The sequence below is a fragment of the Pezoporus occidentalis genome, unplaced genomic scaffold, assembly GCF_034315485.1.
Source record: "Pezoporus occidentalis ecotype Australia unplaced genomic scaffold, CSIRO_AGI_Poc_V1 ctg80, whole genome shotgun sequence".
Lineage (NCBI taxonomy): Eukaryota > Metazoa > Chordata > Aves > Psittaciformes > Psittacidae > Pezoporus > Pezoporus occidentalis.
The window spans coordinates 2,701,209-2,721,798 of record NW_026916159.1 but is presented as its reverse complement, the minus strand read 5'-3'; the positions used below and the strand labels follow the sequence as shown (position 1 = coordinate 2,721,798).

Genomic DNA, 20,590 nt, shown 5'->3' with positions numbered 1-20,590 from the left:
TCAACAAATGGAACTGGGGCTGCTGACATCTCATTCACAGTTAGTTTTGTTCCCTGACCTCTTAGGGAGAGTAAAAGGGTCTCTCAAATAGAATAGGTTACTGGAGTATCTAAGTGGAGTAACTAACTCCAGTTAGTGGAGTAAGTATAGCACTTATTGCAGGACCCCCAGGTCAGTCGCGGGGGCTGCTTCATAGAGTTTGTAAAATCAAATGTCGTAATCCTTTCTTTTCTGTGCTGTGTTGGGCAAAGGTAAAGAAGTACAACTAATATTACCCAAACCCCAAACTTTACCAAATTTAAGCCACGAAATATTAATACAGCCCTAAATCTATTCCTGTATGTGGACAGAAAACTAGCTTTCCAGATGTGAGGAGGGAGTGCAGTGGCAGAACACTTGTTGCAACTGTTCTACTGTTTGGGGTGATTCATGGGGCAGGTGATGTTTCTTTCCAGCTCACAATACTTTGAGAAGGACGAAAACTTAACCACTTAACTATAGAGAAAACCCTAAAAATATGTGGGGATCTCATAAACTGAATTTCGGAAATCCATTGAGAGCATGTCCATCTCTGATTATTTGGTTATCATAAATTTTGTGAAGTTCAAGTTACTTCATGTGTAACAGACAAAACAAAGCCAGGGTTCCATGACTTTGTTCTGTATCAGTCCTTTCAGATTCTCACACCCAAATATGTTAGATTCTGTCTTTTTTGTCCATATACTTGGTTTTTTTTTCCTATATGCTGTGGTACACAGCTGAGAAAAAGCCTTAGATTTGTCCTCAATACAGCTTTACACTTTCACTAAACTTGGTGGAATGTTTTTTGTGGGTTTCTACATCTGTCAGGCGCAGTTAAAATTGGGCAGTGGGCCTAAAATTGCTGGGACTACTGGTAGGAACAAAGAGAAGACAATTGTGTCACCTTTTTTCCAATTAAAAATCACTGTTTTAAAGATTACAAGGTATAAGGGCAGTGTTTTCACACCATTTACACCATATAATGGCAGTTTTACACCATTTTAAAAGATGGTGTAAGAGTAACTGCCATCCGAATTACAGTTTTTACAGTCAGGATTCTTATCATACTTTCCAATGATCACTAACAGGTTGAAATCTGTAGTGTAAAGTGTAAGAGGCTTCGTAGTGATTTGCTGTATCTGAAAGTGCATTTTATTCATAGTTCAGGTTTGCAGATGGAGTGCCTGATGTTAAAGAAGAAAAACAGGGTGAAGCTGGAAAAAGGTATATATACTGTGTTCTTCATGTAACCTGTGATACTCCCTAGTTACTGTACAAATGAAAAGTGATGTTTTTCCTGAAACACCATCAGCATTTTAATTCAGGTTTTCTGTATTATTGTGACTGTGATGAAAAAAATACGTATGTGAAACAATACAATTTCACTGTGCAAAGTACAAGACAAGTATAGCTGTAGCCTTACAGGACAATAGAGGTTATTTTGTCCTCCAGCTAGTGATAAAATATATCCACTTTATGCCAGTGTCTAGCTTTGTCATCTCAATGTGTGTAGCATAAGATGCATCTCCACCCACAACAGCACTTACCAGAACTCAGAAGTTTAAAAAAAAAAAAAATCAATTGAAACTTTCAGCTTTTTTTTTCCTGCGTCTTGGGACTCTCCCTAAACTAGTGAAAGAATTGAAAGATCTCATTCAAATTCAGGCTGACAGCAGTAGAAAAAGGCACTTAAAAACGTGGCACGTGGAGTCAAGCACGTGCTTTGCTGTTCTGCTAGCTTCAGGCTGTGCTTACAGTGTTTGTTGTATGTACAACTTGGAAGTGTCATGCTAAGAAACTTCATTCAACATCAGCCTTAAAAATGAAGCAGAATAGGACTTTGTAGAAAAAGTTACTTAAGTGATATAATTCTTAAGTAATGAGAAGAGAAATAACAGGTATTTCAGAGTCATTTTCACAATAATCGAGAAATCTCATCTGGTATAGAAGAGGGTATTGTTTTTTTCCAGCACCAGTTACATTTCAGTGACAGACTTGAAGTGTACCAGAATTTGGTTAAATAGAGAATATTGCATCTTTTCAGTAATCCACTAGAGAGCTCCAGGCTCCTCCTTCTGGTAAAATACCCATTTAAATTTACCACAGTAGCATAAATAGTTCTTTATACTGTAGGACTATGCTGGATAAAGTATGTGCAAGTAATACTGCATTACTTCCTTAGTTGAAATGCAGTGCAGCTAGAGAAGAGGCGTGCATTTATTCTTTCATTTGGAGTCAAACTGTTTTCTCTAGTTTGATTCAGAAAATGTTACCATTGCAAAGTTTCATTTAGAAGAAAATATAGTTACTGTTCTTATTCAGCAAACTCCACTTCTAATGACACTGTTACTTAAAAAAGGGAAGTTGATTGTAAAGCTATATAGTTTACAGTTCCTCACAAAATTGTGTGCAGTTTCTTGTCTAGATTAAAAAGACAGCTGAGATTGTTGTCCTGAAGGTAAGCTGCTATGAAAATCCTGTTGTGTCAGATCTGAGGCTGGCATCACAAGAAAGCAGAAAAAAATGTCATGGTGACTTGAAAACTGTGATTAACTAGATCTGCAGATCTAGTTTTCTGTTTTTCTTCCTCTGGAGACTTGTACGGTATGATAACTAAATGAAAAATAAATAATTTTGGTTTATTAGGTAGAATTTATTCTTCTCTGCTGTAGCATTTGTATTTGAAACTCTATTAAAACCAGCCTGCAATTTAGGAAAGATTTTGCCTATCCTGGCTTTGGGAAGTATTAAATAGGTAGCCCTAACGGGATAGCAAGGCAGTTTCTGTCTCCAAACAGTAAGTAGGCTGAAATGTCCTTTGTACTGAACCTAGATTCTTAATTAAAGGAGAAAGGGGAGGAGGATCTCATGAAAGCGGATTATTTTTTTCTGTAGCTTTATTTACAAATAAGAAAGAGATCACTAAGCATTTAGCTAGCAGTATTTTCAGCTTGTTTCAGAAAACTTCACATTTTAGTTGTTTAATTATCTGAAATGTACATATGTGGGAATAGTTGAAGGCAGAACAGAATTGCCTTTGAAATCACCTAAGTCTTCTGCCAAGTAGAGCCAGTTATTAGGAAAGAAAACAGTTGACTCTTCAAATGTAATTTCAAAAGCTTTGTGGATTACTTTGACAGGTATTACATAACAGGCTGCTGAAAAGTAGATGCTTCTTCAGAGGTGACAGAAATCATCTTAGTCTTGCTGTCAGCACAGTGAAAAAAAAATCAGAAGTTGTTCACGGGTATCTTTTCTCCTTATGTATTGAATTTCATATAGTTCCACTTAAAGACATAATAATCTCAGCCAAGATCATAATCGGATTGGACCCGGCAATGAGACTAGTGAAAGGAAAGTTGTTGATACTGCTACTGTTTAAATTTACATCAAGTTTTGAAGTGTTGTGTCAATTGTTGAAGGAATTCTCAATTTTTATGTGCTTATTCCTCCTTTTTTTAGCTTTTTTAGTACATGGGAGAAGTACCTACTTGATTTGGCTAAACAGATTTTTGTTTTTCAATACTCAGCAGTGACTGTAAATACAGAGACCTTGTGAACTGTGGATTGCTATCAGGATTGCCACTGCCTGCCCAGAAAATAAATGTCCTCAGTGAAACTACAGAGATGGAAGCCCAGACAAATGGTATCTTATGCTGCTTTGGTGAACCTTCCAGAATTTTTTTTTTTATGTGTGTTTTATTTACCTATAAAATCTTAAGGAATTTCTTCAGTTCCTGAAGGTACTGGCTGGAGTTTATTTTAGTTTCCATACATAGAAGCAGAAATGCAAGCTCTCACATGAGAGGTTAGTCAGGTTTTTTGGGTTGGATTGGGATTTTTAGCAGGATCCTATTTGGTAGGGTCAAATAGCAGTCATTCTCTGTTGGTATTCATGGTTCTCTGACACTTGAATGGTACAGGGAACATGACTGCAGATTTTCTTGATTGGTTGCTATCTGTAGGCAAAACTTGGTTAAGGGATTTGCCCAGCTTGCCAAAGGTCAGAACTTTGCTGTTTATGCCAATTCAAATGTTTGCAAGACATTCACTAGTCTGGATCAAGGAAATGATCCTAGATTTAATAAGCAGTACTTAATTTCAACCTGGAATATTTCACACCTGGGACAGGTACTTCTTAAAAGTGTGCCTGCCACCAGAGAAATAATAATGTAATGGAACTGTAGTCAAAGTTTCCTTCTCTTTTTCTCTGCACAGAATAACTCTTAATGTTAAGCCTTACATAAAAGCATAGTTTCATTTGGTGTACAAGATAGAGAAAAACAGGAATTGATTGCTTATGTATAGATACTACATTCTGTTTCTTTGCAACAGCTGTTTTGGGAATTAATGTTTTTAGAATTACTGGTTAACACGAATGTTTGTAAACATGGATTTCCAGAAATGAGCCCACTGGCAGAGGCTCTTGCTTAGTTTCAAATTATACTTCCAGTATGAGCTTGTAAAACGACTATATCACTATGTCTAACAATATTTTCAAGAAACGCAAGAAACATAGATGCTGTAAAAAGCAACTGTGAAATATGTCTCTAGACTGTAGTAGTTTGAAGTTGCTCATGTCTTTGGCCTTAAAAGTGTATACACCTTATGAAGAGTTCTTCTAAACCTTCCTTCTTAAAATCATTTTAAACTGTTGCCAAAGCAAGAGTTTCTGTGCTAGGAGAGGGTAAAACAACCTTTTTCCCCTTAGAACTGTGCAGGCAGGATTGGCCTAGTTCACTTCAGTGCCTGCTTCCCTACAAATTTGACGTACAGTTGGCAGGGAGAGTACAAACTTGAAAAGACCTGGTCGTAAACTCTCTGCCGTGAAGATGGCAAGAATCTGAAGGAAAGACCTCTAAGATCAAGTTCCCAGTAGCTTTGTTCTGCAGCTAGTGACTGACTCTATCCTGGGTCTTTTGCCTGTCACTAAATTCATCCAATCCTGAATTTACCAAGTTGCCCACCATCACTGCACAGAGTTACAAAGCTGTGAGAGAACATGACATTCAGATATTTAATTGTTTTACATTATATTTCTCCTTCCTATACTGTGAAAGCCTCCCTCTTTAGAAAGACATGCAGATTGAGAACCATGTACCTAGTGCAAGTCTGTAGTACAACATGCGCTATCATTGGATGATCTTTAGTAACTGTAGTTTGTCAGAAAGGGCTAAGCACACCCTGCCTTTTGAATAGCCTCTTCTTTGAAGGGACCAGATGGAAACCCTAGAAAGCAAGGCATTCAGAAGCTCTTGTTTCTCTTTAGATGTGGAGTTGAAAATATGAACTTTTATCTTCCATTAACACTATTTATTTTTTCAGAGAAAGAGATCTGTTATCAATAATAGTTCTAAAAACAAGTTTTACAGTTAAGAAGCCAGTAACTTATATTGGTCTTAAGCTTGATACTGTGCTGTTTAAAACATAGAGTATGAAAGATTTTATTTCAGTTTTGGAAAAGTAGTTTATGGCTAGTGATGTGGGAATGCAAAGATGACTGATAAAGTGGGTTTGGTTGTGTTTTTTTCTCCTTTTCAAATTAAAACTTTTGGATATTTTAATTCAGTTTATTTCCTTCTCTCTGTAAATTAGATTAAAACCCTGGATAAAGATGCAAAGTTTTTAATTTAAATGTGTTTACTCTTGAAGTTTGTGTAAAGTCTCGATTTTAGGATAATTAAGAAAACTGTAACAAATGACTGGCTTTGGATTGTATTAATCAGATTTTCTTTAATCATTGCTGTGATTTGAACAAACTATAAATATAAGGGAAATACAGATAAATGAGAGTGCTTTCAGTATGATTTATTTTATTGCATGATCCATTTATTGCCCTCATCATAATTTTTAGATTACAGATTTTCAGGAAAAAGTCTTTTACTGCCATTGCAAAATCCTGGAGATTTTGAGACATGGAAGGTGGAAAAAAATGCAATTGTGAGTTGTTAAATCCTTAATGATCTCTGATCCTCTGGCACTAATTTTGTTACGGATATTCAGACAACTCTCCATGTGTCTAGTCAGAAATCACGAATCTATGTAAGTTTACGTTTCTACTCCTCTAAAGACATTAACACTGAGTAAGTACAGTTTCTGAGAGCAAAATCAACGATGAGGGGACAGCTATTCACAATTGAGCTTTGTAGATTTATACTTCCAACTTAAGCAGAATCAGATAATGCTTTTTTGGCTTGTTTTTTGTAGAACTGAAAAGCAGACAAGGTTTATCATGTTTCAGACAGACTGCATTATCCATTATGCTGGGCACTGAAAAATGATGAAGGAAGTTGATGCCCCAGAATCCTCAGACTCTTATCCAGAGCCATGCAGGAGTTTGTCAGGTTTCTTCATCCTCTCTACTCTGTCTCATTTGGCAGTTCTTGCATTCTCTCTGTGGTCTTCAAGACAGATTTTTGTTGTATTAGACACTAACTAACATGTGACAAAGGGCGGATCTTGGTCTGCTTTGAAATGCTGCAAATACAGTATAGAGATGAGGGTTGCTTCAAAGGTTTAGTTGTAGATCACACATTTTTTGCTTTTGTTTGTAATTTGTAGCTATTTTGAAATTCTCAAGAAAATCTGTGTGTTTGCTTTCAAAAAAAATATTGTTTGTGGTTTTTATTCTGCTTGTTTTATTTTAGGCTTCTCATTCAGTCCAGCAGATCCTCGAGATGATTGAATTGCCCCGTAAATATTGCAGATTTTATTTCATGACTTTGCGGGGCTGTGAAAGAGCAAAATGTTGGTTTTGGCATGTTCCTGAACACGGAGATGAAAAGGTAAAGAGCTTCATAGAAGAAAAGACAGATTGTAAGCATGGACACTTCTAAATGTAAAACAAAATCTCTTTTGTTCATTTATAAGCGGAAAGGGAACAAATTTCAGAGATTGATGTATCAAAAAATCAGAAATTCTTCCTCTCAAGTCTTGTGAAGTTTTGGTTTTTGGTCTTGTGGAGTTTTTGTTTGGTGGTTGTTTTTTTGGGGTTTGTTTTTTTTTTAAGGTAGAATTTTGAACTTGTAGTCTTTTTAAGAAAACAGTGAAAGAGTAAGTATCAGGCTGTACAAATACAGAGTCGTAGAATGGGGAGATTATGAGACATTTCTGCATTGGACACCTGTAAGCAAACTCAGACTTTGTATGTATTGTTAAAGTCAAAAAACATCTATGGTATGTTACTTTCTGCAAGTAAATAAACAGCAGCATGTTTGTTTAAAGATGCTGTAATCTCCTTAAATGTAGCAATAATTCTCATATTTACAAGCAAAAATATTTTTCCAGAGGTGGTCAAAGTAGGTGTGTTTTCAAACCATTTAACAAAGAAAATACGACTCTCTAATACTTAGAACTGTGTAAGACAAGCTAATTGTGCTGTCATGTAAGATTTTGGCTGTATGAAACCAAGACTTAGGTGTTTCTGTAAATCACTCAGAAGTAATAAAACAACTAAACAAAACTAGATGCCTAAGCTTGTCCTGATCAGGTCTTTCAAGATTTATTTCTCATCTACCATCTTACTGATACAAGTACAGTTTTATCATTGGTGTCAGTAAGTAAAAACACAATCAAAACATAAAAAAAATAAGTTGTCATGAACCTGTTAGACATAAATAATTTTAAAAAGGAGCTTACCCATGTCCTTGAGATCTTAAATATACTGTGTCAAATTTTAAAATACATCATAATATATTAAAATATAAATTTGGTTTTATTTTTCTGAGGTTTTTTTTTTTTTTTTGCTTTTTAAATCTCAAAAAAGAGATGTTTTTCTAGTGCTTTGTAACCCCTTTGAAAATTTGTATGATGGATTAAAAATACTAAGCTCATTTAACAGTAATTCTGTATGGGACATTTTCCCTTTTACTCAGTTGTGAAGGCTATAGAGAATATAATTAATTTTCAGCTAGTTTGTATGAATTATGATGATTCATTATATACAGGCACATTAAGAAAGTATATGCCTAAAACTATTAAAAATCTCTTCCATTTTATTTTACTTGTGGTGCAGCACTCCAGCACACTTACTTTTCTGCCCACCAAACCCAGCCTGACTTTCCTGGTAGTCTCAAAGTCTACTTCAGGGTGGGTTTATTTTGTTTGTTTTTAGAATTGTCCATTTAAAAACTGTAGTAGGCCAAGCACCTCATGGTGGCACCAAAGTACATAAATGGAAGACAGGTAAAGCAGCAACAACATCTTCATCAACTGCAGGGGAAACAAATCTCTTTAGGAACTGTTACGCAACCCACTTCCTTAGTACAGCGTTTTCACTGATGATTGTTACAGGAATTTCCAGAGAGAAGTACCTTTCCCCGTAATGGATACTCCTTCCTTTTCATTAAGCAACGGTTTGATGTTTTAAGGCATAACTTACTAGAGTTTCACTGTTCACAGTTGTGGCTGATCATGCAACACAGCAGTGATTTCATTCATAAAAATGTATGTTTTGAAAGTCATCACACTCTTGAGCTCAGCAAGTTATACAAGTTACCATGTTTTTGGGGCTTTTTTTAAGATATCTTTAATTTCAAACAGTGAAATCTCTTTTATATTAGGCAAAGTAAACCAAACTAATAAGGCTGTGTTTTAAGTACTCCACAAATTATTTAAAGGGGAGGATCTTAATGATGTGTATCAGTATCAGATAGGGGCGAGGGAGGTAAATAAGATGAAACCAGGCTCTTGTCAGTGGGGCCCAGTCAAAGCGTAAGAGGCAGTGGGCATAAATTGAAAAGATAGGAAATGCAATTTGGCTTGAATGATACTTCAGACTGTAGCATAGATAATTGTGCAGTTGCATAAGTGGTTTGAAAACAAATCTTCATGCGAACTGTATTTCTTGGATTTTATTTTAGCTTTGTGTACCTTGCTCATTAACCTTTTTGGACTCATAGCCACAAAAAGAAATGTTTACTTTTTGTGACTTCTTGAACCTCTAACTGGAAACAGGATATAAAATAAGAAGATATGTGTCTTCATTAATGTCGTCTTGCAACTTCAGGGTCTTGGGTGTATGCTTCTATTGTGGTTTGGTTTTTTTTTTTTGTTTGGGTTTTGGGTATTGGGGGGGGGGGGCTTTGTTTTGAGGGATTTTTTTTGTTTGTGTGATTTGGTTTTGATTTTTTTAATCTGGCTTCCTAAAGAAATGAGCCCTAAAAGTTGCACTATCCTGTTATTACTGTCTCTAACTGCCTTTAAATAGTTTTTTAACCTGTTGGTTAGTTTCAGCCACATTTAACATGGAGTGTGTGTCTCAAAGATGCCACAGGATTCTTAAACAGAATCTCTTGTAAAAAGGATCCTGGTTTTGATCTCATTAAGCAAAAGGCTGCAGCATGGGGGTTCTACCCCTTATTAAACATTAAGAGTGCAAACTGGGGAATGCTGAAGGACTTCATAAATTCTTGTGCTTGTTTTTCTGATTTTAAGCACCTTTGTGTTACTGCAGTAGAACTGTTTTACTGGGTAGTCAGCTGCTTGTAAAAGATAAACGGCCCTCTATTGCTTTTTATTAAATTGTCATGTAAATGAGTTGTGGAATCAACTTACAAGTGACAGAATAATGTCATCTATACCACCTTTTGAAAATAGGAATTGTCTCTTTTATGTACTTTAATTTGAAATCTGTTAGAGATTCTCGCATTTTTACATGATCTGTAGGTTCGTTACACCTTTTAAAATTGAAACAACTAAATCAACGGAAGCCTAGAGAAGCTGTAAATGTATAACACATTTACTTTCTTTTATAAATGTAATGTAACATGTCCCATGATTAAATATTACTGCAACTGGATTTTCCAAGCAATTTCGCTAATACTTGGAACAGTCAGAGCTCCAGATGCAATCTTAGATTTTTTTGGGGAGTCAGTCCAAAGAAGGAGGAAAACACATTGCAGAAGAAAGCAAACTAATTTACATACTGTAAGCATGTGCTAAAGCTTATTTTGGAAATGCCCTTAGCCACCTGGGATTGTAGGTTTGGATTAAATGAGCTAATTCACTGCGAAGTGACACTTCATCTGCATTAATGATGATTTTCCGAAAGGTATATCTTAAATGATAGTTCAACAACATGATGTTTCAAAATGAAAACAGTAAGCTTTATTTATATTCAACATACTTACGTATATGGTCTTCCTGTTCTTTGACTTGATGATCTGAATAGGTTAATGAGTTTAAAAAAGGAAAGATGTCTTGGCCACAAGCCAGTATCTTCTGCTTTGATGATAATTCATTTGCTATGTAAGAAACATAGTTCTGAGTTTTTTCTTTTATGTCCTTATGAGTAATTCTTTGTGACTGTCAGTGTTACCAGCTTCACTTCTAGATGATTCTTTGATTTCTTAGTTGGTACATTAATGTAATTTTTGTTTATCCCATTTTCACCTTTTTGCTTCCCTTTCTCTCACTGTTAACAGTATGTCACATCTATGCTAATTCCAAAGTAACTGTTTTCTAATTCATTTTTTTGTTTGCTGTGAGTATATACAAAAACAGACACACAAGCATTTGTCTCAGCAGCTCCTTTTTCAAACATTTCATCTACCTTATGTCCTTTTAACAGTGCCTTTGCCTACAGGCTCAATTACTTTCTTGCACCGTTTGTCAGCATGTGTGGGTTAAACAGAAGCAATGTGAAGTTTGTTTCCATATAGGTCTCATGGTTGTGAGTAGTTCTTTGTTTGGCATGAACTGAAGTAACATTTTACTGTGGATTTTTTCCCCCTTTTTCTAGGTTTGCATGACAATACTTAGAACATACATTACTATCAAAGAATCGGGCCTTCTAAAACGTGCAGGTACGATGTAGTAGCTTTTGATGTATCTTTAATACTTAGATTATTTAAAGCGAATTAAATAGGCTCTCAACAGAGAGTAAGAAATGCTGATTTTGAAGGAATATATTCAATCCACATGTTCTCTTGTTCCAGTTGCTCATTGAAGCTAGGTATTTAGATACACAGTTATCTTGTGAGGTCCTTGTAAATCTTACATCCACAGAAAATTAATTTAGCCTGAATGAATTAGACTTGAGAGCAGAAATGAGCAACTGGGGAAGAGGGGAGGTTTAACAGAACAAAGTTTTGTTAAGGTGCCTTTGAACACCCTGGCAAAACATTACAGGTCCAAAAACTTTGGAATTAAGCTCTTGAAATGAAGTGCACCCAAACGGCTTTAGTTTAGTCCTTTCACATTACCTTACATGCAAACAACTATGATTAACACATTTTAGAGACTCAGATCCATCTGAGCTTTTGAGTTCAGTCACAAAGGACTGAATTTCAGTCTGGTCTGTCATTCCTTTTGTACCTGTCCTAAGCAGTCTTAAGTTTATGAAAGCTTATTAGAGCATAGCACAATGGGAACGTGGGATCCAGTCACACCCTGTGTAGTATGTTCCCATGCTGAAATACTGAGCATTGTAAATGCAAATAACACTGGGTACCAGCAGGCTACACAGTATGTCTCTACCAAGGCTAGGACTGGAACAGATTGTAAGACCATCCACTGTGATAACACTGCACTTCACTTTCTAAAACTTCATGTCTGGAAAGGCCTTACTACCTTGATGCACTTACCAAATCTGACCTGGTCTTGTGCATTTTTCTGGTGCTGCACCAAATATCTGAGCTTTCTTGAAACTTAAAGGGCTTGTGGTGTTCAACTCAGTGACATGAAATGTTTCAGAATAGTCAGTCTGGGTCTAGCAAGGTTAACATTGTATTCAAACTGGATTCTTTTCACCCATTTTTCTCCCTATCCCATAATATCCTATATAATAAAGGGTTGTTACAGTGAATTTAAAATTTAAGGAAATAACTTGTTTGAATAGTTAGTGTCAGTTTACCTCAAAATGAAATTAATTTAATTGCTTTTTCAGTCCAGATATTTGTGAAATATTACAGAGAAGTTACTCCTGGTGTGTATTTTGCTTCTGAAGTGCTGAATGATCTTCTGGTTTCTCTACTCAAGAAATGTTTGTTGCATGAAGTATTTCAGATATTGAATGTAACTGTACAAATCAGTACACCGGTAGGTGACCTTACACAAATCTGTAAAAATATTTATATTGTATATGTAATATAAAAAAATTACATTTTTTTAAACCCCTGATCCATCGTTTCTTAGTTTTTTGAGTACTGTGCCACTTGTAGTAATAAGTTTGATTTTACTCTGATACTCGAATCTTGGGGAGGGTAAAAAGAGCAATTAAAAAAATATATATTATAAAAACTCTAAGCTTTCTAATTGAACAGAGTTGTAAAACTGATTGTGCTCTTCTGTCTGAATTAGCCGGCTGTAGATGTTCTTCTGAAAGTTTTTGAGCACGTGGCTTCTTTGAATATGAGAGACGCTGTGCCTACGTTAATCAGTACCTTTTGTAAGGTATGAGTTTGGAATTTCTGAAATAACTTTGCTTGTTTTAAAATTCAACCATGTCACTTCAATATTATTTCAGTACTTTTTTTTTTTTTTAGTTACATTATGACTAGCTGAATTTGTGGTGCGTGCTTCTACCTTATTTTTTGACTGAGATTCAATCACATGTTTTTTCCACCATTATTTGCCACTTGCCTCTTGAAATATGTGTCACAGTTCTTTGTATGCCTACTTTTCTTCCCCCTCTTTGCTATTACAGCTCATTGGTGCTGGTATGTTCCTTGAGTCTGCACATTTTGACTGTATTATTAAGTTCCTTCACCAATTGAAAGTTTCCAGTCAGGAACTAAATACTGTTTTGAACATAAAATCCAGGTATGTCTTTAAGGAACTACTTTATATCTGTCTAGTTCCTTCTTTAGGTTCTATTTTTATAAATTCATGTATGCCTTTAAAAGGCAATTAGAAAATGCAAATGAGTGTTTCAGGTGAAAATACTGTCATATCATGTGCAATTGTATTTTAAAGTGCTGTCAGTTTACTGTGCTTCAAAGATCAAGGATTATTAAGTCAAAACTTAGATTCTGACCACAGTTTTGATTAGTTTTTTCCATACTGATAATCACTGTATAATCTGTTCACAGCCCAAATCTCTTCCAAAACTGTTGATGTTGGTATCTCCCCATCACCTGCACAAGATTTGTCTTTTTCTCATTATCTGCATCATACATTCACACACAAGCTGAGAAACTAAATTTGACATTCATAAAGCAGCCTCTGATTCTTAGAGGAAACCAAATACGCAGCATCTGTTGTGTGAAAACAAGCCATCACTGTTTCATTTGAAAGCATTGTAGAAATTATTTGGTGCTCTTCATACTTTTGCCATAGTTTCAGACATGGATCTCACCATGCAACTTACCATGCATGTTGGAGGTAATTTTTATCACTTTTTGGATCAAAAATCTCATTCACAGAGGAATGACCCCCTTTCCAGGTTGCCTCAAGTATGTGCGTGTTTTCAGCACAGACTGAGAAACAGTCTGTATCTGTGAAGACTGAGCAGCTGTGCTGCTTCAGCTACATGTGTTAGCTCATTCATATGTAGGTTATGTATCTCTACATGATAGCGTTGCACCAGGTAGATGTATTCATTCAGTGGTGGCAGCAGAACAAAGTATCATGCTCCCAGGTATTTGAAGATGTATAGCATTTTCTTTTATGTAATTAATTTTTTTTACCTGTATGTCAGAAATACATACAATCCAATTCTGCATTTACTTAAGTGGAGTGAAAGTCTTATTGATACCTTCTCAGTTAACCTTTCTACTGAGACTGGCTTCCTTTGCATGATTGCAGATGTCTGTTTTCAGTATCTAGTTTGCATAGTGTGTAGTAAATAGGATCAAAATTCACATCAGTTTTTAGTTCATAATGATAATTTGCTGATAGCCTCCTGCTAGTGCATAGTTTTGTTCAATAGGATGTGTTAAGTATTAATATTTTTTTCTTACAGAAGATTTCAGGAGAGACATTTTGAAAAGAACTGGGTTTTTGACTTCAGCTTGGCAGTGGCTGAAATTCAGGTACAGTGCGTGCATTCTTCAAGTTTGTTGAAATGCTTAAACAGTGTCTTCTTTAAAACCTACAAAAATAGCAATTTCTACATAATTTTAAATGAGTGGGCTTTATTATTAAGTATCTTGAGATTTTAATAAAATATTTTTATGCAAAGCCATGTTTGGGAAAGATTAACATGCAGGGGAAAAACTGGCTTTTTTTGTGGTGCCAGTATTCTGGTTTACATACTTGCAGTTTTTATCTTGGTTTTGTATGTAATTGAAAGATTTTGTAACTTTAAACAATTGTTTTCTATGCCTTTTGTTTGTTGTGTTTGTAATTGGAAGTAGTACATCATTCCTCACCAAACAAATACTGAATATATTATTTACTAGACAGAATTCATATCTAGTTTAAAAAGGCACAATTGTAAAAGGCTGTAATTGGAAATACTAAGCAGGTATTTTAAAGAATAAGTGTCATTAAAAATTCTTGGAGGCTTACATCTTTCATTTTCAAGGGCAGATGACTTACACTGCACAATTATAATATTTTACATATTACAAGTTTACACATTACCACACTTACTACACAGATCCTGAGATGAAAATTTAAGAAGGGAAGAACGAGGACTGATTTATTTTTTTACTCCTTTAACATCACAATCATGAAGTGATCTGACAAGCAAAAGACTAATTCATAACGAAAATAACCATCAACTTGGCATGCATTGTGAAAAAAAACAAAACCCAGTAAAATACTGGATGAATGACAGTTTGTAAATGGATGAATAAGTTATGAGCTTCCCTAGTTGTGGTATAAATGGAAAAAGAATTTTAATTTCTGGAGTGACAAAACGTGATTAGCAGTCCATGCTAGATAGGAAACGTAACTGTGCCGTATTGAACATGGAGGTTCTTGGCAGTAGCATTTCATCAGCATCTTTTTTCTGCTTTAAGTCTATCCCAGGTGCATCTCTCATATTTCAGTATGTTCTCTGTTCAGTGTTCTGGAAGCAGGTTGACTTATATTTACCCCTTGCCGCCTTTGCAGCACTGCAAGGAAAAAAAAGACTGGGTCAAGCTGGGAGCTTTGTTTGTCAATGCAAGAACTGGCTGTGAACATTCTGATGATCTTCAGAAATTGTCGTTATGTATTGCTGAAATACTAACCAAAGACTCTGAGACAGACCGACTAGAAGTTCCTTTTTGTGACTTTGCTGATGCAGGTAAAATTAAGATGCAAGAAACGCGTTTTGTTCTTCCCTATTCTTTGTAGAGTGTTTAAAGTGATAAAGAAACAAATTCATAAACTGATTATTAGTTAATTTTATATGTTACAATATTAAGAATTTCTTGAGGAGCAAATACAACCAGCCAGAATGCTCAATAGAAGCCATTTTCTAGTAGAAGTAAAATCCACAGTGCTTACATTTAAAGGAAGTTCTGAATGAAGAGCATTTGAGCTTTGTGAAATCAAGAAGAGAAACCAGTATTGGTGGTCTTTTAATAGGACCAAAATTGGTGGTCTTTCAGTCATGTTGTTTGCTGAGGACAAAGGCAAATGTATTTAAGTATTGTCATGTGAAGCATCACACTCTTAATAGCATAAATAAACTTTACAGCTGTAAATAAGGCTGTATTAGTGTATTTCAAAACACACTGAACAGGGTTACATCAGGTATATTATTTGTACTTTTTTCTTCTTTAAATTTTTTTTTTAAATACGGATTTTCAGAATTATTTCATTCTCTAAAGAACCAAGAATTTATGTGAGGGCTGGGAACACAACACCTTCTAGTTTTCTTAGAGTTCTTGCACGTTTTCTCACCCCTTTCCACCCTATGCCCCTTCATTTACATAACTGTATCCTTCTTCCTAAGGAGTTTCCAGAAAACCGAGGCTCAGCAAAGTGTCATTGGGATATTAAAAGCATTTTATAATTAATGTCTCGGATCTTTTTCAATCTGTATTAACTACTAAAACAAGATGAATATTTATTCCAGATATGTAACATGACCTTTCTGACCACAGACTTCGATATTATAGAACGGCTATCAGAGCTTTCAGTTGTGACACAGTGTATTAAGTACATTATAAAGTAGACACAAAAATAGAAATTAAAAATAAGAGATAATATGAAATAAACAGTACTTTTAAAAATATTTTTGTTTTTTAATGGTACAAAAATATATTTTCTTCCCACACCCAGATGGATTGTTGAGCTCATGCCCTACTTTGGAGACCACTGCTCTAGAATGCCAACAGTGCTTCCAAAGTGGTTGTGTAATATGGTTGGAAAAACTTGTAATTAGTCAGTTCTGTAATTGCCAGCGTTTCTTCATGGTCCCAGAAAATGCAAAGCTTACTGTACAAATAATGATATTACTAAATTATGCCATTACATGTCCAAGCATCTCATGGATTAATTACTGTGAAATAGTGTCTGAATAAATTGTAATTATTTACCCTACTTTCCATGTTGAGACTTAGGAAGTTACTACTTTTAATGGCAAATATGTTTAATTATTATTTAATGTTTAATTAATATTAAAATTAATAATTACAGTGTTTCTCAAGTGTGCAGTCTCTTTAAAATTGCATTTGCATGTACCATTTTTTTAATGTGGTGTTGTTTCTCTTTTTAGTAGCAAAAAATTCACAACATAATGAAGCAGACAGAATTTTCACTGGAAGGATTGGGATAAGTGTAATGTATTCTTATCACAAAGTACTCCAGTGGATAAAGGTATACTGGACTATAGGAACCTGACTGGAAGAAAAAGAATGAGTCATTTCTAGATTTTCATCTAGATAGTCATGAGTCTTTCTATATGTTAAACTGTATTTCTTTAGTTGAATGGTTGGATGTGCTACCTGCCTCCCCACCATCTTAATACTTCTTAATTGTCCAGCTGGACCAAAGCATTTCATTGTGTCTTTCTGAGCATTAACCTTCTGTGGAGCCCATCAGAACTTTGTCTTGCAACCTAGAAGCTTGATTGTTCAGGTTCAGGTTTTGACTTTCGTTTGGATACTGATGCTTGTAAATCTGTATCACCAAATTAAATCTGCTGTATTTCATGTAAATATACTCTGCGTCCACTGATATTGCTTCCTCTGACCTTCCCCCTTTCCCATCTCCCTCTTATGCTAGGGAAGGAAGGTTTTGGATAAGTTGCATGAGCTACAGATACATTTTACAGTCTTGAAAGGACTCATAGGTGCAGAGAAGTTAGCTTCAAGATGCCAAATTGTTAATAAAGCTGCAGAAATTTATCTTAAAACAGGAAGTTTGAATGGAGCAACATGGGTATTGAGAGGTAAGTTTGCCTTAAAACAAACTGAATTTTGACTTAGATTTGATCACTCTCCTAGGACAAATTTCAGATGAAAATTATAAGCTGCTCTGTGAGGTTTTTTTTAAATAAAGTTAATAATACTGGGACAGCAAAAATAAAATGTGATCCATTTAACTGCTTAGTTTTCTTCTTAATATGTATAAAAAATATTATAACACTAAATCTCTTTCAGAAAAGTTGTCACAGTAGTCTGCCATCAACACCATTCTACTCAAAAGCCTACTGTAGTAAGGGAGGGCTGCAGCTTGGAAAGTGACCCTGCCCCAAGTAGATTGCCTTTGAGCCAGGTGACATTCAGTGTCAAAAAATGTTTAGGATTGAGTCAGTGCAGTGTTCCTTTACACCTCACAGTATCCTGTTTAGTAAAATAGCTTTACAGTAGTCCAATATTTCTGCAATTAAATGATGCATAATTAAAGGCTTCTTGGAACTCTGATTTGCTGAAAAGGGATGAAACACGAAATATAAACAAGAATAGGAAATACAAACTAGTAAAAGGTGTTCTGTAGAGTAATACTGATGATCTAAATTTGCTGTTCAGTTTTATATAGATACTTATATACACATATATGCCACTGGCAGTCCATTTTAATTTTGTGGTATTTAATAAAAGGGGTTATATATAATGTAAAGGTTCAGAGAATCCGTCTGAGAAGTAACAGTGATAAGGAACACATTATTCATAACTAGAACTGCGTTTTCTGTGAAATTCTGCAACTTGTTTTCTGCTGCAGTTTACAGTATATTCTTAATGGCCAAAAGTCTCACCATCCAACAGTTTCAGTTCATAGAATTAACACTGCACCATTGTTTGCCACAGAATCGGAGTGGGTCACAAATACACCATTGTGGCCCTGTGATAAAATGGACATCCTCAGTCGACATAATCTGTTATGTACACTAGTGCACAAATACTTGAGGAAGAGTTTATACAGGCAGGCATTGGAAGTTCTACAGAACTTACCAGGTTTTCAAAATCATTCTGGTAAGTAAAGAAAAAGGTACTGTGTTAAGAGCTAAAAATTCAGCAGATGATTCTGTACTGTTCTTTTTGTTTGTTTTCAGCCTAAAATTTGTTGGAGAAGAAAGACAGTTTTAGAGGCAGACCCCCCCCTTTCCCCCTCCTCCCAAAGCATGTAGTGTCAGTTAAATATGTATAGTATTTTGCACCTCTTGCTGCACACGCACATACACAGTTTATACACCTGAACACTTTTTCCAATTGGCTTAGTTACACAAGGTAAAAGGAAAGACCCACTAAATTTTTAAGGATCATACACAGTCTATACAATAAGATAAAAGAGGGATATCATTCAGGCATTGTTTTTTTATATAACTTAGCTAGCTAGCCTAAGCTGCTTTTACATACCATGTTAAGGACTGAGTACTGTTCTGGGCTCAATTTATCTAACAAGTTTTTGATGTGTACTTCAAGGTGAGATGTGTAGTTACTTGAGGCTCCACTAAGGAAACCTGAGCTGATTCCTGTGAGCAGGTCTCAGTGCTATTGCTAGTGTGTGCTTTTAGGTATATTAGGAGAGCTTAGTTGGAAGGCCATCTGCTCAGAGTATCCTAAAAGGATATAGGCGTTTGAGGCATCAGGTGGATGCAAGGCTCCTCAGTCCTGCCAAGAAGGGGAAGTGAACAATTCAGACTAAGAGAAACAGAACTTGAAGCACCAAAGCTGTTTCTGTTGGTGCAGATTTTACGTCTGAGAAGATCAGGTGAAGATTGTATTTATAGGCTTGGCAAGTGAATATATTTATATCTGATCCTGTTGGTTTTGGCAGCAAATTATTACTTGGACCTTAGCACTTCTCTTCCACAATGTGAATGGACTTTATGAAAAGACTTTTGATGAGTAAACCATTATCATAGGTTACCTCAGCCTTGTTCCATTTTACAGATAGAAGCAAGAGTCTTCATGTAGGTACTGATGAGAAATGTTTCTTCAATTAGATTTGCATTTGACATAATTCATAATCTCCATTTCATTTCAGATACTGTAGATGCTTCTCAGTACAGCTGCCTTTTTAACAAGCTTATAAGTGCCTGTTTTGAGAGCAAGAACCTTGGGGTCTCATCTTCTGCAGTAGACTTCATGCTTTCAAAAAACATAGCTATTGATTTTTTTTTACTTAGACAATTAATTACAGCTTTGGGAAGAAGTTCTTTGTGGTCTAAAGCTAGGACCTATTACAAAAGTAAGTTGCTTCTTAAACAATATCCTTTGCTCAGTATGTTGGGGGGAAATGGGCAAGAGTATACTTCATAAGAAAAAGGTACTTTCTGTGTTATGAGCAGGTATTTAAAATGTTTATTGGGAAATAATAACTGTTGAAAATACAAATCAGTGCATACCGCCTGGCATGAAATAAATGTAATTCTGATAAAATTAAATTTTTACATTTCATTTCAGAATTTAAAAAAGAAAAAAGTGACCCTTGAAATGGTTAGAAAGTGCATCATCTTTGTCATCTAGGCAAATCAGATTGCTTTATACTTCTCTTTAGAGCTGTGGTGGTAAAATAATTTATGATCTGAGAGGTCTGGCAAAGAAATTTATCCTAACTAAAAGAAAATCCCTTTCCACTAAAAGTCTGTTTTCAACTCCCCATTTCTGTGCTAAGATTATACTGGGTGTGCCACCTTGATAGGGTCCACCATGAGCCATCTCTCCGTATTGTCACAGTATTTACTGTTTCATTCTGCCTTGGAATTGTGGTGGTTAGCAGGCTGCTCAAGGAGTCCAGCCCTCCTGGGATACTTAGCTTTGTTAACATTGAAATTATTTTTTTTCCTTTTCTTTGGGGGTTTTGGGGATGGCAGTTGGTTGGGGTTTGTTTTTTTTTCCTGAAGTGTTATATAGGTTAGGTCTCTGGAGTCACTTGGCAGAAGACGGGAGTAAAGGGGGCAGTGCTCTTCAAATGTTTTCTCACTGTGATCATAGTTAATACAGCTTCTGTCTGACTTGTCCTAAATTGTACTTGCGTTATTATGCACTTGGAGTCTCCAGATTTCTGACAGAGGTTTTTAATCATCACTGATAATATTAATTGATAAAACTAACATTTTATCACAGTGACTATTATAAGTGAATACTACTTGCTATCTTCTCAATCAGGCCGTTTCACAGGTGAAACAGTAAAATGCATTATGAGGTTGGGAGTGGGGGTGTCCACATTCTTAGCCACATACTGAAGAAAACAGATCTGTGTTCAGTATTGGTAATCCTAATTCCATGCATTTTTGCATTTACTC

General features: G+C 35.5%; 1 protein-coding gene across 1 annotated transcript in view; it reads left to right on the top strand.

The window, feature by feature from the left end:
• TOPAZ1 (testis and ovary specific TOPAZ 1) overlaps positions 1–20,590 on the top strand; it is a 36,116-nt gene that overhangs the window by 13,746 nt on the left and 1,780 nt on the right. The window contains exons 6-20 of the mRNA XM_062603588.1: positions 1,184–1,245; positions 3,552–3,667; positions 5,876–5,961; positions 6,669–6,806; positions 10,763–10,826; positions 11,909–12,060; positions 12,322–12,414; positions 12,668–12,783; positions 13,300–13,344; positions 13,925–13,994; positions 15,022–15,196; positions 16,616–16,716; positions 17,125–17,290; positions 18,150–18,314; positions 19,330–19,533. Of these exons, the coding sequence (XP_062459572.1) occupies positions 1,184–1,245; positions 3,552–3,667; positions 5,876–5,961; positions 6,669–6,806; positions 10,763–10,826; positions 11,909–12,060; positions 12,322–12,414; positions 12,668–12,783; positions 13,300–13,344; positions 13,925–13,994; positions 15,022–15,196; positions 16,616–16,716; positions 17,125–17,290; positions 18,150–18,314; positions 19,330–19,533 (1,753 nt within the window). The remainder of the gene's footprint in view (positions 1–1,183; positions 1,246–3,551; positions 3,668–5,875; positions 5,962–6,668; positions 6,807–10,762; positions 10,827–11,908; positions 12,061–12,321; positions 12,415–12,667; positions 12,784–13,299; positions 13,345–13,924; positions 13,995–15,021; positions 15,197–16,615; positions 16,717–17,124; positions 17,291–18,149; positions 18,315–19,329; positions 19,534–20,590) is intronic.